The sequence below is a fragment of the Rutilus rutilus genome (assembly GCF_951802725.1).
Source record: "Rutilus rutilus genome assembly, chromosome: 1".
Taxonomy (NCBI): domain Eukaryota; kingdom Metazoa; phylum Chordata; class Actinopteri; order Cypriniformes; family Leuciscidae; genus Rutilus; species Rutilus rutilus.
In genome coordinates, this window is record NC_140209.1 from 39191895 (window position 1) to 39208365 (window position 16471).

Here is a 16471-nt window from a genome sequence, read left to right on the forward strand (position 1 = left end):
AGCTCAGCTCAATAGAGTCTACATCAATTTTTTCTTATTTTATGTATTGTAAAATTAAATGTTTATGTTGATTTTGATATGTTTAACGTATTTTGTAAATAGTTGGAAAAAGTACTTTAATGTAGCCTAAAGAACAAATGATTTTCATTTACCAATTTTATTTGAAAAAATAAAAAGGTATAGAATTTGTTTCATGCAGAAAGTATTACTGTCATTACAAAAATAAATAATGTCCAGAACAATTCATTCTCTTTTATTTACACAATTAAAGTTGCATAAAAATGTACATCATTTTTCTTTTAAAAAATAAAAGTGAAAAAAGTTAAACAAGAATATGTAGAAAAAATATATATTTTTCAATCATTCTCTCAAGAAGAGAAAACAGCCTGTCCATCCTCTTCCTTCTTTCCTGTGCACTCCTCGCCTCTGCCTCCCTCTGTAGTTGCATTTCTTCTCTGATCAAGTCCAAAAACTCGTCCTGTCTCGCCGCCTTTGTGCTGGTGCTGCTGCTGCCCTGGCTCCTCCTCACCGTGGGCACCCACTACTGAACTCGGCCCTGGTGTGTCCTCAGGGATTGAGGCGATGAGGACAGGGGGGTTGGTGCAATGCATCTGTCCCAACACCTCATCCATAAGGACAAACCAGGGCCAAGTTGCAGCAGTGGGTTTCCCACTCACACCCTCTCCTGTCCCAGGACACTTGCAATCCTAAAGGCAGAGCAAATGAACCATGGCTTGTTAACAACAACAACAATACATTTCAGCAAAGATGTGTGTATTACTATTCTTTATATATATATATATATATATATATATATATATATATATATATATATATATATATATATATATATATAGACCCATTTTTTCCTGAATTGTTCTAAAAAAGCAGAAAAGGGTACTTAACACAGAGGAGCAATCTTAAGTGTATTGTTAACAGTGCAAAATATGACACATCAAGACATGCATACAAAATACTTAAGAAATCATATTTCTGTATACTAAAATTTGGTTAAAACCACATAGCTTGCATGACAGCACTACAAAAACACATAAAAGTGAAACCCCATTGCCTTATCTACTGCTTTTCTTATTGTTTTGGGCTTTATTGGGTGAGTGATATTTCTTATAATACACAAGGTCGTTAAACTAATAACGTTATTACCACAATTTTTGCCTAAAACTACCTGATAAATGAAGCCATGCAATGGTGACGAAGGAGTTAAGAAGTTTATAAGAAAATTTAACTCTGGTTTCGCTAGCTATTTAAGTAAATGAAAACATAATACTTACATTTAAATGTGAATTTGCTGTCCACCACCGATCTCTAGTCTCGGCCGCCTTTAAAAATAAATAAATAAATAAATGCTGTCGTCAACGGCGCGCAATGACTTATGGGGTAGAATAGGCCGCTAAGTGTCCATTTATGTATCCTTCTTTTCACGGGGAAACGAAGGGTGCATTTGGCGTCGCTTTTGAATCAGGGAAGCCTTCGTCGCGGCGCGATGACGCAACCGGCCTTCGAATAATGGAGAATTGAATTGGGACAGCCTTCATCGCGCCGCGGTGACGCAATCGGCCTTCAAATGCGACCTTCCAAGGATGCAGCCTTTGAATTGGGACGTCCTTCGTCGCGCCGCGGTGACGCAATCGGCCTTCAAATACGGCCATCCGGCCTTCAAATACGGCCTTCGAAGGACGCAGCCTTCACTTTGGGACACAGCTTTAGTATACGCCTACAATGAATATGCAAATGAGCCCTAACTCCACTCACTCCAGGGTCGTCCACAAGTTCATGTATCAGAATGGTAACGTGTTTTAAGTATCGTTCTCTATAACATTGGACAGTAACGGTAATTTATATGATTAGCCTTTTACTCTATCAAACAGCAAATAATGTGTTGCTGATGTTACACAAACCATGTTCCCGTTCACCATCTCAGAGTCACAGCTGCCTTCTGAAAATCAGCATCCTTCAAATGTTTTGAACACCATAGAACATCAGTGGAGAAAGGCATATAGTTCATCATAAAGTGCAATACACATCATATACACCCGCTATATTGCTAAATGTACACGATTTTTCATATCAACAGAAAAATATACTAGCCTCTCTTGAGACTCCCCTGCTTCACAGTAATGATGAAATGCTAAAGCCCGCCAGCACGATGACGTGATTGTTTAAAAGGTAGTTTGTGACGTAAGAAACACCAGCGATTTCAAACCTCTTTGACTGTCTTTTTTCACTGCAGTTTTAAGAAGAAAATACAATGGTGTTGACATGAATTTGCACATGTTTTGTCTTAAAGGGGTGGTATAATACCCCTTTTTACAATATGTAAAATAAGTCTATGTTGTCCCCAGAGTGTGTATGTGAAGTTTTAGCTCAAAATACCCCACAGATAATTTTTACAGCATGTTAAAATTGTCCCTTTTTGAGGGTCAGTAAAAACGCCATGTTTCGTGTGTGTGTCCCTTTAAATGCAAATGAGTTGCTGCTCCAGGCACAGAGGGCGGAGCTTCAAGAGCTCCTGTGTGTTAGCAGCTCCGATTACCTCACGCAGACATGCATTAAATGTCAGAAACTGTTCTGCCTTTTATGTTTATACTGGAGTCGGACAATGATGGAGAGACTCAACTTCTTGAATAGAAGTGACAACATGTAGAATGCAACAGGACGTTTCTGAATGGTTAGTTGATGAATTTATGTTGCTGATGTGGAGTTAATTATCTTTAATTAGCATATTCTGTCATGATAATATATAAAATTGCTTGTGTGGGAACTGTTGTAAGATGCCTACAGAGTTGCATTTGTGTTACGTACTGTATTGCGTGTGAAAAGACAGATGCGACAGCTTGAGCAGACTCACAAATGTGCTGCACTACAACAACTCTTCCTCTTCTCAATATGGAGCTGGGGGCGGGGTTTATGTAAATTTTAGGGTTAGTGATGTCACTAACCTGGGAAGAATGTTGTTTTTGTCCCTACCAGCCATTCGTTGTAGTCCTTAAAAATGTTTTTCTTTCAAAGCAAATATCTTCCTTTGCTTTGAACTTTGAGCGTTGTAACTCCGCAGGTGTTGTTTGTGCTCAAACAGCAACATTACACACTAACTAAAGTTAGAAAAGTGAAATCATAATCAACCACCCCTTTAAAGCATATTAAAAACACCACATAGACAATATAAACAACATTAAAAACATGATTTTCACCACAGGAGGTCTTATAAGCCGGGGTAGTTGATAATCTGCAATAAAGTAGACTTAAATAGGAATTAAGCATTCAGACTGATGATCTGACCTTTAAGTGGATTATGACCACAACTGCAGTTTTGTAATTTCACATGAGCTTTATCAAAAGCTGATATTGTCTGAATTTACCTGCAAAACGTTAAATCTGAGCAGGTTTATGTTAAACTGTTGTGTAAACCAGTATAACAACAGTGCCATTTCCATGACATCTCAATTTGTATTGTGTTTCGTGCCATTGGGAGTTTCATTTATAGAAATGTTTGGAATAAAATGGCTAAATGGCTAATGCTAAATTTTTAGCTAGCATTTTATCCTAAATAAACACAAATAGCTAGTAATTTTCACACTTTTTACACAATTTGACAAAATAAAAAATAAATATAAATAAAATATTCACAAGTAGCCTAATATTTACATTGATTTTCACCACACATTACATCTCAAATGTGTTCTACAAAATTGGCCTACAATAAATTTTGGGGAAAAAAACTTGATTATGTTGGGGGTTTTATGTAAATATCTAATGTAACTTTTAATTGGTTTACATGAATCTAGTTTTATTTGCTTAGTTAAAGATTTGAAGAAAAATAAATACCCACATACGGACCAATTAAACTGTTTTTAAACTATTTTTGACTAATGTAATAAACTTGACTGGGGAACAAATTGAACAGTTTCCGTTTTCAAAGCTTACCGTTGTAAATTCATATTTCTCTTCAAGATGGTTATCTGAATTCTCATTGGAGAACTTTAAACTTTGTATAACTTCTCATGTCCAGGACCAGCTGTTTAGAGATAACTGTTACATGAATTAAAAGAGCTATCCCCATCTACACTAATGAGACGAGAGCGCCCTACTTTGTCGCGTCGCTTGTACTGGTAACGTTAGATGGGTGATGGGTGTAGTGGGTGTGTTCATTCCCTGCATTCAGTGCGACGTTTTTCACTAACAGTTTAAGATGGCGACCGTGCATCTCAGGATCGGGGATCTGGTTTGGTGAGATAATAAATTTAACTTTTTACAATTTAATTTCACGTCGAAGTTGAATACCTTTTCGAGCACGTGGAAGACAAATTATCGTGGCTGCAATCAAACGTTTTGTTAAAAATCGAGCATATGGCCCAGTTTATGTGTCGTCAAGCCAAACACTGAAACACCGAGAGAGCTTAGCATGCACGCTAACGATTACTTTCCATGCTTTTTGGGGGAGGAAAACACTTAATCTTAGTGTGTTTAACGCTACAGAGGGATTTCAACTTACTTTTAACTGTGTTTTTATATGAATACGAAATATAATACAAGTTTAAATGCAGTTAAGATGGTTGTTTGCTGATGGGATCGAAACGGGTTACGCTTTACACTAACGTTAGCTAGCTAGTTTCGAGGCACGATAGCTTTCTTTTAATAAAACTCAATCGAGCCACGGTCATTTAAAACACTAATTTCTCCTCTCAATATATTTTCAGGGGTAAGCTTGGACGCTATCCACCTTGGCCAGGAAAGGTGAGACCTGTGCATGTAAACGATTGAGTTGAACTTGTTTTTCCTGTGGTCAGCTGTTGGATAATGCATATAAAGGTCGAAACCTAGCTATTTTAAAAGAGTTTTTGGTTGCTATTAATCCAACCAAAGCAAAACTGCTCCAAATTAAACGTTCAAATGTGTAAATAGATTGTTTTATGTAGGCAGCTTATGATACAGTTGCTGAATCAGTAGACTATTGTGGATAATGTTTATTTACTAATCCCCAACCATTGTGTTTTCAGGTCGTCAGTCCTCCGAAGGATCTGAAAAAGCCAAGAGGCAAAAAATGTTTCTTTGTCAAGTTCTTTGGGACTGAAGATCAGTGAGTAAAAATTATAGCCATCGCTTCCTCTTGTTTGCAGAGGTTTTGAGAGTTTAAACCAAGCAGATGTTGACTTTTGATATGCGTTGCCATTTTAGCGCCTGGATTAAGGTAGAGCAGCTGAAGCCGTACCACCCCCACAAAGAGGAGATGATCAAGATAAACAAAGGCAAGCGCTTCCAACAGGCTGTTGATGCAGTTGAGGAGTACCTAAAGAAGGCCAAGGGGAAAGATCAGGTTAGTATGTTCACAAATTTAAAGGAAGGGTAGGTAATTTTTTTGGGAGAGATTGTTTTGAAAGCATAAGATCCCACCCTCCCTTCAGAGCGCTCTACAAAGCCACACCTCCTCCAAAACACATGAACACGCACAGCAAGGAGCAAACAAAAGTGTCAAGAGAGACTGCGTTAAATTACCTCATGTCTCAAAGCATATAACATTACAATAATAATGAACATAAACAACTTAAAGAGCTCTGACCTGTACTGCAAATTCATTTCGGCGTTGATTGTGTTGCCATTGAAACGCATAGATTTGAGTCACAAACCACTCCGAGTATAACATCACGGGTTTCCGTCTCTTCCAAATTACAGTAGTTATGGTGTGAACTCAGCATAAGCTCGTTGTTTTGGTTCAGGAGGAACTATGGCTGCTGTCTCAGTTGCAGTGCTGCTTGGTGACTGACGTCTGTCTAACTCATAGCATGAAATGCGCTGATGACGTGTGATGTCTGCGCAAGGAGGGTGCACGGCGGTATGAAAATACATACGTTGACAGGCAAGTAGGGCATCGTATCGAAACCGAATACAATGATTGGACGAACATTTTATGGTCCTATGCCTTCCACAGACGAGATGCAAATCAGTAGGCTACATATAGACCACTTTAACTTAGTGATTGCTATCAGGATGTGAAGAGACTTTCAACCGGCATAACAAAAACTGTTACTGGAACAAGTCAACTACCCTGCCTGCAAAGACCTGTTTCCACCTGGTATTATGATTGGTTTTCAGTGATTCCATCACAAGTGGTCTGTGAGACGCATACTGTTTGGTATTAAATGCATTTCAAATGTGACCACTGTTCATATTTCCTCAAGATGCTCCCCTCTTATTTCATCTCACTGTACATCACTTTCGCGTGAGCACATGATTACTATTGACTGAACGGCTCGTGTTATGCAGATTACGAGGATCGGGAAAGGATGAAAATAATAAAAAAAGCAGCTACGATTTCAACCGTAATTAACATGTTTTGGTAAATGCAGTGAAATTTGAATTAGTGTGCTTTCTCTCAACACGTCCCACGATGATTATGTATCAGGCGAGTAGGCAGTCTGTTTGAACACGTTCTATCACACGAGCCTCTACACTACCAAAGCAATCTGGTTGAATTTGTTGAAAGTGGACCAGTTTAAAACGTTTTAGACTAATTTATTTAGCACCGCCCACTTGTGATAGGATTGACAAACACATCTTAATACCAGGTGTCAACAAGGCCTATAAGAACCACATGGTCTGCTGTTTTAGTTTTTAAAGGGGTAGTTTGCTCAAATTAAAATGATAATTTACTCACCCTCATGTTGTTCAAAACCTTTGACTTTCTTTCATCTGCGGAATGTAAAATTAGATATTTTGAGAGATGTCCTTTTTTTGTCCATATAATGGGTGTCAGTGAGCACCAAAAGTGTTTAGTTACCATTACCAACATTGAGAATAACTCTGTTCCACAGAAGAAAGAAAGTCATACAGGTTTCGAACAACATGAGAGTGAGTACATTTTAATTTTGGGGTAAAATGTTACTCTAAAGGGCCTGGTTTCACTTAGTAACCGGACATCAAGACCACGAGACGCATCACTTTTTTTCTTTTCTTTTTTAACTCCTGATATTAATGTGCATTTTAAATGTCACCACTTGTGAGCAGATTTCGAGGATCAGATTCACGACTCGCAAACACCAGTGTGTAACTGTTAAAAAGCATATCACGGAGACAGTATGCTGTTGTTTTCAAATAAAAATGAACAGTATATAAATCTCACTGTAAACAGGATGTTTTGAACAGAATGTCTGTCATTTGTTTAGTCAAGTTCCACTATTAACTATACTATATTATTTGTTTTGTCCAGGATTACCTGTGAATCTGAGCGATCAGATCACAAACCTAAACCTTTATTTAATGTTGTCCACTTGTTATGATTGACACCCAGAATACATTGGTACCAGGTGTAAAAAGGTTCTTTAAAATTGTAGGTAGTAGAAGTGTTTCAGCAATAATTGCTCACGTTGCATAAAACTTTTTGTTTTACAGACACACTCTGATGACAAAAGCAAGTCAGATAAAGGGCGTAAAGCAGCTAAACCAATGAAGATCATTGAAGAGGATGATGAAGACGCCTTTAAGGGTGGCTCGTCGGACAAGGTTGGGAGATAATGCTTTAGCATTAAATGGTACTGTGGAGGGCAAGGGTTAGATCATAACCTGACACTTTTTTTTTTTGGTCAGCTTCACCAAAGTCCTTTGCTAAGGCCATTTGCTGCTGCACCTGCTGTGGAGTCAGGTTACAATTGTATGTTTTGGTATCGGAATTGTCAAGTGGGACCCCCACCCATTCATTGAGACTGATGTCATCTTTTGCAGTGCGACCAATGCATCCACCTTGTCACTTTTGACTGGGTAGAGATGCAGCTATTTTAGGGCTTTGTTTCATGAGATAAAGCCATTCTGTACACAAGGTGAATGTGTCTCTCTTTCCCTTAAGGAACAGACTGATTCTGACCCAGAGCCATCCTCTGTACAACGGCTGGTCGCTGGAACAGTATCAGGATTCAAATGGGAGAGCAGTGTAGGTTACATTCACAGTTTGTTTCTGCACTTTTATGGGTTCTTCACATAAAATACCCTTTTTTTTTTTTTAGTTAGCAGTAAGACTTATCCACGGTTGGTTGGAGTTAGGTGCAGTCGCAGCTGTGAATTTTCATAGCAACTGCACAAACACATCCAATAAGGTTATTTTAAGTCACTTAAATTGAGCTGGTGTGAAAATACCCTAATTTTTTTCCTTCACTGTATAGTTGCACCTTCCACCATGTCACTTTAATTAGTTGCAGATTAAACGGCTCTCAGGTCAGTAAGTCTCTTTGGAGAATAGTTTCCAATTTAACTCTCTTCCATTATAGCCAGTAAAGGATGACCCACATTTCCATCACTTTCTGCTCAGCCAGTCTGAGAAGGTAAGGAGACAATTTTACTGGGATGCTAAATGATTTTCTAGTTAGTGCAACCTTACCCCTGTCTCTTGCACATTGCACACAATGGCTGCTCTAATAATCTCTGAATAATTCCCTCCCCCCAAACTGCTTCTGGCGATGCTATTTGGCCAAATCTGCAGCATGGCAGTTGTACTGAATTTGTTACTTATCAGAACAGAGTATGTTGTTGTTGAGCTTATTGGTTGACCCTCTAATCATGAGCTGACGTGTACTTCTTAACCTATTTTTTGGCTATGGTTTTGAAGTCATGTGTAAAAGGTCTTTGTCTGGGCTGTGGTCAGGGTCCAGAGTGAACACTTGTTGTTTTACTACAGAACTCCACATGGCTTAACATTTACACTTCCAATTTGGGGTCAGTAAGATTTTTTTTTTTAAATGCTTTCATTTAGCAAGAACACATTAAATTGATCAGAATTGACAGTAAAACATTTAGAATGTCACAGATTTCTACTCTAAATAAATGCTTTCTATTCATTAAAGAATCCTTAAATTTAAGAAATGTTTCTTGAGCAGAAAATTGTCATATTATAATGATTTCTGAAGGATTATGTGAAACTGGAGTAATGATGCTAAAAATGCAGCTTTGCATCACAGGAATAAATTACATTTTAAAATATATTAAAAAAGAAAAGTAATTTTGAATTTTAATCATTTCACAATATTACTGTTTGTGTTATTTTTGCTCATAAATACAGCTTTCAGCCAGCAGAGACACCCAACCAAGTTACTCTTGTGCTGCTGTTCATGTGCCAGTTATTCTAGCAAACTGTTGAAATGACTCTTCCTTTCCTCTTGGCACTTCCTCCTCAGAGGAACATTTCTTTCTTGCTTGTCCTTCTGCCCTTTTGCTTTCAGGCGCCACAGTCAGAACAAATTGATCTTAAATTTATATCTCCAAAAAGGAGACACTGAGATCTTAATTGCCTGAGGCTTTGCTCAAAAAATGTTCATGTAGGCTGTGTCAGCCGTTTTCTTGCCCTGTATAAGTTTCAGTTAAACTGAGACTGAGCATGATAACTTGATTTTCAGTTCCTAACACTGGCTTTGCTCCTGGCTCTCACATCAGATATGGCAGTATGAGCCGCGTGACATGACAGCAGAGGATAATATAAGTGCAATCCTTACAGGAAGCTGGCAGAGTAATAAATAACATGCACTTAAGATCATTTGTGACTGTTGGGCCAAAGGGTTTCCACCTGGTTTTCCTTCCCTGGCTCTCTACTTGGTGTTTTCACCTTAATTTGTATCTAGGATCCTTTGAGTGCAATACTTTTTGCTCTTTCTAGAAAATCTGAAATGAATGTTGAATAGACTTTGATTTACAAAAAAAAAAACCCTCCCCTTTCCTTACAGCCAGCTTCATCAATGGAGCCCATCACCAAGCGTTTAAAGATAATCGAGGAGGTGAGCACTGCCTAGAAATTCACAGCTTAACCTGATAAATTAGCCGGCTAGAATTGCTTAGTAATTGTAATAATTTTGTGTTTTATTTTTGAAAAGGACACAAGATCAACATCTATTCAAGCAGCAGACAGCACAGCCATCAATGGCAGCATTACTCCTACAGACAAAAGGTAATAAAAGAATAATATTTTTAGTGGTCTGAAAATTGGGCCACATTGAAGTGAAAAACTTAGAAATAAAGGTTTATTCAGGATTCTGTGCTATTTTAGGCAATTGATTAATTTTCCAGTTAATCGTGATCAGTAGCCGCGTTTACATTACAGGTTTGCACAAAACTTTTGCGATATTTTCTAAATGCCAGTATAAAAAAACTTGCGAAATGGTGGCTTTTCCATTAACTGATGTTCTGCAACAAAACCGTCGGGTTTTTCCCCCTCTCGCTATAAGTCTTTCCAAAAATCATGGCAACGGATGTTGGTAGCTTTACGTATATGCCAGCCACCGTATTTTGAATCTAAGGAGACGTAGGTGTTATCCACACATTAATGGCAAGGAAAGCCCCTCGTTCTTGGGAGCGGCACATATGAGGTGTTTCTCCCTCCTATCTGCTTCAATGTCTTGATAAATTGTGGCATTTCTTTGTTTAGAATCCAGTATTCCCGTAATTCTTTTGTCTTTTAATGAGTTTAACAAAGAACTGTCTCGTCTTCTGTCCAAACATACCGCGCCTTCTTTAAAGAATGATCAACTTTTACGTACGCCAGGTGACCTGTAAATGCGAAAATAAAAACTGTATTCCTTATTCGATTGCCCTGAAAAACCACCTCATGTGAGCGTATAAACTTTTTTGCGATATATATGGGAGTTTTTGCGAAATTGACGTGTTTTCATTGGGCATATTTTCAATTCGCAATTTCAATTTGCAGGGTAATGGAAATGCGGCTATTGTTATTTTAATATTTATACACTAATATAGTGTTCATTTATATTTTGAATGAGCTTTTATTTTAAAATGTTCGTTTTAGTAAAATCTTGTAGCTTTTTTTTTTTGTATTTTTAATACTTCAATTTATTTCAGTTAGGTTTCAAGGCAATATTTCTCATTTTTAATAATAATAATTAATAATAAAAATTCTTTCAATATTTGTACTTTATTTCGGTAAAAAATGTAATAGTTTTTGTTAACAATAACACTGATCGCAATCTTCATTTCAGTGACTCTACATTCTTAAAATCCCCAGACCTGTTTTCAGTTTGTACAGAGCTTCCTGTACTGCTGATGTCACCGTGTTCTGCTGAGCCGTGTTTTGATTGCATGCAAAAACAAGCGCTCTACACGAACAGTGTAATTTGATTAACAAACAAATTACTCTAATGAGCAGGTTCATTTTAGAGAAAATACGGTGTAGCCTGAATCTGAAATTTAAGTTAATTTCCTATTTAAACTTCACTTAAATTGTTATACTGACAGTACCTATAATGTTTGTAATGTAGTTTATTTGTTTTCACAACAGGATAGGGTTCCTTGGACTAGGACTGATGGGAAGTGGTGTGGTTTCTAATTTGTTGAAGATGGGGCATGTTGTGACCGTTTGGAATCGCACTGCAGAAAAGGTACAAACAGAGGGGTTTAAATATAGTCGCTTTCTGAAGTTACACTAAGTTTGAATGATTTTTCAACTTGTTTTTTTGTTTTTCGTTCTGCAGTGTGATTTGTTCATCCAAGAAGGTGCCAGATTAGGACGAACGCCTGCAGAGGTTGTGTCCATGTGCGACATCACATTTTCCTGCGTATCAGACCCAAAAGCTGCCAGAGATGTAGGTCAATGTTTTGTAAATGGCTCTCTTTGTTTTCAATCTGTCAAGCTGCTTTTCTTTGGTTTACATATACAGTGTTATTTCTGTTCAGCTTGTGTTAGGTCCTAGTGGAGTCCTACAGGGAATCAGACCAGGCAAATGTTACGTGGAGATGTCCACGGTTGATCCAGAAACCATCACAGAGCTCTCACAGGTAACCAACATCATCCAGACGAGTCTGTCGGGATATGAACGGAGGAAGTCTGTAACTAAGGTTCATTTGAATCTGTAGGTCATCACGTCCAGAGGCGGCAGATTCCTAGAAGCCCCAGTTTCGGGCAGCCAGCAACTTTCCAATGACGGTATGCTGGTCATTGTTGCTGCAGGAGACCGTAGTGTTTATGAAGATTGTAGCAGCTGCTTCCAGGCAATGGGGAAGACGTCTTTCTTCATAGGTACTGCCGCCTTTCATTTGTGGCGTGTGGCTGTATGAGATTGATGTTGTGTGATGATATTAACTTTGTCCTCTCCAACGAAGCAGGGGAAGCAGGAAATGCTGCAAGAATGATGCTGATCCTTAACATGGTTCAAGGCAGTTTCATGGCAACCATCGCAGAGGGATTGACCTTGGCGCAGGCCACAGGACAGTCACAACAAACATTCTTGGATATTCTTTGCCACGGACAAATGGCAAGCACGTTTGTGGACCAGAAATGCCAGAGTAGGTTTACTTTTAAATGTTTCAAAGATTCTACTAAACATAAGTGATTACAATTAAGTATTTTGTTGATCTTTATGCTAGTCATTTATGATAGTAGTTGTCACAGAGTTACTAGTAGTTATAAGTTGTAAGTTGCTGCCTTTGAATCCTCCTACCTTTAACCATTTTCACCGTGAAAATGGTGCTGCTCGGAGATCGTAACCTTTAGTCAAACTCTATTTAGTCATCCATTGCGAAAAAATTGAGGAACGTTGCAAAACTTTTAGACTATTAGTAACTATTAGAATCTAGATGCAACACTGACAATTTAACCTTTGGAACTATTAAAATTAGGCTGTCACTAACGACTATTTTGGTAATCAGTCGATTATTTTGATGATAACTCAAGTAATCATGTCGGCGCCAATAGCCTCGTGGGCAAGTGCGCCGACATGTAGCGTCGTTGCGCTTCGGGCGACCTGAGTTCGAGTCCCAGCTCGTGGACCTTTCCGATCCTGTTCTCTCTCTCTCTCTCTCTCTCTCTCTCTCTCTCTCTCTCTCTCTCTCTCTCTCTCTCTCTCTCTCTCTCTCTCTCTCTCTCTCTCTCTCTCTCTCTCTCTCTCTCTCTCTCTCTCTCTCTCTCTCTTCCTGTCTAGCTACTATGTGTCCTATCCTAATATAAAAAAGGCAAAAACGCCCAAAATAAAATCTTAAAAATCAAGTAATAATTTTTTATTTGAGGTAATAAAAATACACCCAAGCTAAGACCTAAGCCTTTAAAATGACTTAAACTACATATATAATAGAGGCAATAATAATTGGTTCAAATAAAGAATCAAAAGCAAGTAATCATATGGTTTTATAGAGCAACACTGTTAAAATACATAATATACATATTAACAATCATCTTATGTCCATGATGTATTATACAGGGTATTATGTCACTAGTTATGCTAGTCATGCCTGCACCAGGGTGATTGTTGTTGTTGCAGTTTACCCAGCAGATAATTGTAATTTCCACTTTTAACCACTGTAATTTCTTGAACAAGAATATGTGGACATTAAACATGCAAACTCAGAGCGAAGATTTAAACTTTTATTTTGAAATTACGATGAACGTTTAGCATTTTTAGAAAACTATTGATGTGTTCTCCTGTGTTTGTGTAAGTTTAGAAGTGATTTACCTTACAAAATGATGAAATGGCACACATTGCATTCCCAGATGAACATTATAAGCAACCTAAACTCACAGCATATGCAGAAATGCGCATGTAAATGATAACAGTTGATGTGGAGCAGCATTCACTGTGAACGAAGCCGCTCTGAGACGCACGTAATCTACACGCATTGTAAATGAATAATAAACCTGCAGAGCATATTTATTTAATTAAATCCCATCTTTTGTGAATTCACAATAGCACTATGCTATAGTATGGTTTTTAAATGTTTTTTATACATCGTGCAGCCTTTGAAAATGGTCTAATAATGTGGTTCAGGGATTCTCGTCTGTAGAATGCTCCACTTCTGGTATTTTGGCGGTTACTCGACACGGGTAAATTGCAATCGAGGATTTTTTCAATTCGAGTACTCAAATTTAATTGAGGAATCATGACAGCCCTAAAAAATAAAAAAAAAAAAAAATTACCTTATTAATTTATCATTTGATTTGTTTCTTTGCAGATATCTTGCAGGGCAACTTCAAACCTGATTACTACCTGAAACATATTCAGAAAGATCTGAGATTAGCCATTTCAATGGGAGATTCGGTAAATCATCCAACACCAATGGCGGCTGCTGCAAATGAGGTAAGACCACATTCGGTAACTGAATGGATTATTTTGGAGTGTATTGGAAATTTTATTGTGCTGCTCATTTTCCCTATTTTTACAATTTGATTACCTTTTGTACCTTTTGAAGTTCATATTGAAAAGCACCAATAATTTAACAACAAGCTTAAAAGTAATCATTAGCTAATCTCCAAATTAATATCTTTTTAGTGGTTTATTTTTATATTATTTGGTGTGTAGTAGTAACATTGAATTTAAACTTTTGCTGTTTATCAATATCGACCATAAAATGCCCTTTATCAGCTTATATGTAAATAATCAGTAACATTAAAACCATAAATGTTTTCTCAAGGGCTAAATGCAATTTCTGTGTATACTTCCATTAAAGTAATGTATTATTTCATACTTCTGCAGGTGTACAAGAGAGCAAAAGCATTGGACCAGTCGGACAATGACATGTCTGCAGTCTACAGAGCTTATATTCACTAATCCTGTAGATGTCCTAGACCACAAACCTCACCTACTTCTTTGTTCCTCTGTCTTTCTCTTCTCTGCTGATGAATTTTGTTGGGCACCAGTGATATGTTTTCCCATGTATAATGGGATCTCTTTAGCAGCCTAATCTGAGCATTGCACTGACTGTAATATTGCTGCACGTACACTCAATGGGAGGTTATTAAACTCCCTGCGAATGATTATTTTTATGATAGACTGTGCAGTGTATTATATCCGCATTTTGTTAAGGCTACTGCATACAATGCAGCGTTGTTTGAAGAGGCTAGGTTTTTATTTATCATTCATATCTTTACAAATTAATTCCCACGTTGTAATTTTCGATGTTCAGAAATCTGTAAAGTATGAAGTTCTGATCACAAACAGACTTGAGGAGCACGACGAAGATAAAAGCCACTGCATTGCCTTAATACCCATATAAGATAGATGTATTTATTTATTTTATCTCTAAAGATCATCATCATGTCAGGTGCAATTTGGCTGTACATTTTATTTAATTTTTTCTCGTTTTTGGAGGTCCCCTGTTCACTAGTTAATGATTTTTGTTTTTATTGCCTTATCAGAAATGCAGTGTTTTTTTTTTAAGTTGGGTGTGTAACAGTAACTCAGTAGAAGATCCTGAAATTATTTTTCATCTACAGTGAAGTTAATCCTAAAAATAGATTGAGTCTTGACCGCAATGGAACAACTTGTTTTCCAGCTTTACTACTTTAGGGTCGGATTTGTATCACAGATCTTCAACTGGGCTGTGAAACAAATAATTTTGACATTTGAAGTTTTTTTTTTTTTTTTTTTTTTTTTTTACGTTTTTAAATTGGGCTTCTCATATTTTGTCCAAGCCAGTCATCTGGCAAATTGATATGTTGCCTTTTGATTTTCTTGTAAATTTTAATTTCCGCTATGACTCATTAGAAAGAAAAATGTAAAACAGTTTCAAGTATTGCTGCATTTTACCCCTAAATTATGTCTGCATTAGTTTATTTTAAGTTATATTACAAGTGGTGTATAATTTGGTCATTTTGGTATTTTGTTTAAAAACTCAAAACAAATACAGGGTGATTAATTTTCTATAAATTGTTTTTCTGCCAAAAAAAAAAAAAAAAAAACACTTTGATTATGCTTGATTATAGATGAGAATTTTGTGATTTACTAAGGACTCTGCAAGATTAAGACGTTGTATATATCCCCATGAAAGGGTTGGGTTATTCGAACACATGGAATGACATGCTTTCAGTTTGACTCTACTAAATTTATTAAACATGGTGTCTTAATATTGTATGCTGTTCTTTTGTCTTAGCTAATGGGTTTATTTACTGTAAATGGTTTGATTTTTGTGGCTTAAACACAGTTGGTAATGACATACTGACAACTTGATTCCAGTTGTGCAAGGAAGGTATTGGTGTTATAATCGGAGTTATTTATAATTTCATGTAAATGTGAAATTCCTTTTCTTTTTTGTTTGTGCGGTCAACTGAACCCTCTGAATAAACAAACAGAAAGTCCAACTTTCATGTCCATATTATGTTGTTGTTTTTTGTTCACGAATAACTCTTAACAATAATAATACACGCCATATATACATACATGTACATATACTTTTAATCAGACTAGTTACTTTTTATTGATTACATATTATTCACACAATGGCAGTCAATCATTTGTTTTCAATTTAAATATTGCTTAGAGTACATACATTCAGAAAGTCTTCTGGTTTTGTAAAATTGCACACACAGGCCAGCCACTAGTCATGTGGCCATATTACATGGAAAATTGAGAGTCCACAAAGCATTTGACCACTGGATTTACAGAAATCATTTAACTTTTAAGAAGTGTTTTCTCAACATTGTATATCGAATCAACTCCTGATGAGCACTATTTGAATTATCACTAAGTCATTTAAC

At 37.0% G+C, this 16471-nt stretch overlaps 1 protein-coding gene across 4 annotated transcripts; it reads left to right on the forward strand.

Annotated features, from left to right (window-relative positions):
- The first annotated feature begins 4091 nt into the window (after positions 1–4091).
- On the forward strand, positions 4092–16075 carry glyr1 (glyoxylate reductase 1 homolog (Arabidopsis)). Of its 4 annotated transcripts, none has more exons than XM_084390455.1 (16): positions 4092–4248; positions 4719–4755; positions 5019–5098; positions 5197–5335; positions 7408–7518; positions 7859–7942; positions 8277–8330; positions 9723–9773; positions 9870–9943; positions 11288–11387; positions 11481–11591; positions 11683–11784; positions 11863–12025; positions 12109–12291; positions 13951–14075; positions 14472–16075. In XM_084390455.1, exons 1-16 carry the CDS (start codon positions 4211–4213, stop codon positions 14544–14546), a joined length of 1527 nt encoding a protein of 508 aa, XP_084246581.1. In that variant the 5' UTR covers positions 4092–4210; the 3' UTR covers positions 14547–16075. The 4 variants fall into 4 exon arrangements, with proteins under 4 accessions (XP_084246581.1, XP_084246584.1, XP_084246582.1 ...); XM_084390456.1 differs by having other exon boundaries at positions 4127–4248; positions 12112–12291; XM_084390457.1 differs by lacking the exon at positions 8277–8330 and having other exon boundaries at positions 4128–4248.
- Positions 16076–16471: the final 396 nt, after the last annotated feature.

Excerpts from the sequence above, each read along its gene's own strand:
- glyr1 (XM_084390455.1), top strand. The coding sequence starts at position 4,211 with ATGGCGACCGTGCATCTCAGGATCGGGGATCTGGTTTG. Across the intron at positions 11,592-11,682 it reads ACCCAAAAGCTGCCAGAGAT|CTTGTGTTAGGTCCTAGTGG; the intron begins GTAGGTCAATGT and ends ATTTCTGTTCAG. Across the intron at positions 12,292-13,950 it reads TGTGGACCAGAAATGCCAGA|ATATCTTGCAGGGCAACTTC; the intron begins GTAGGTTTACTT and ends GTTTCTTTGCAG.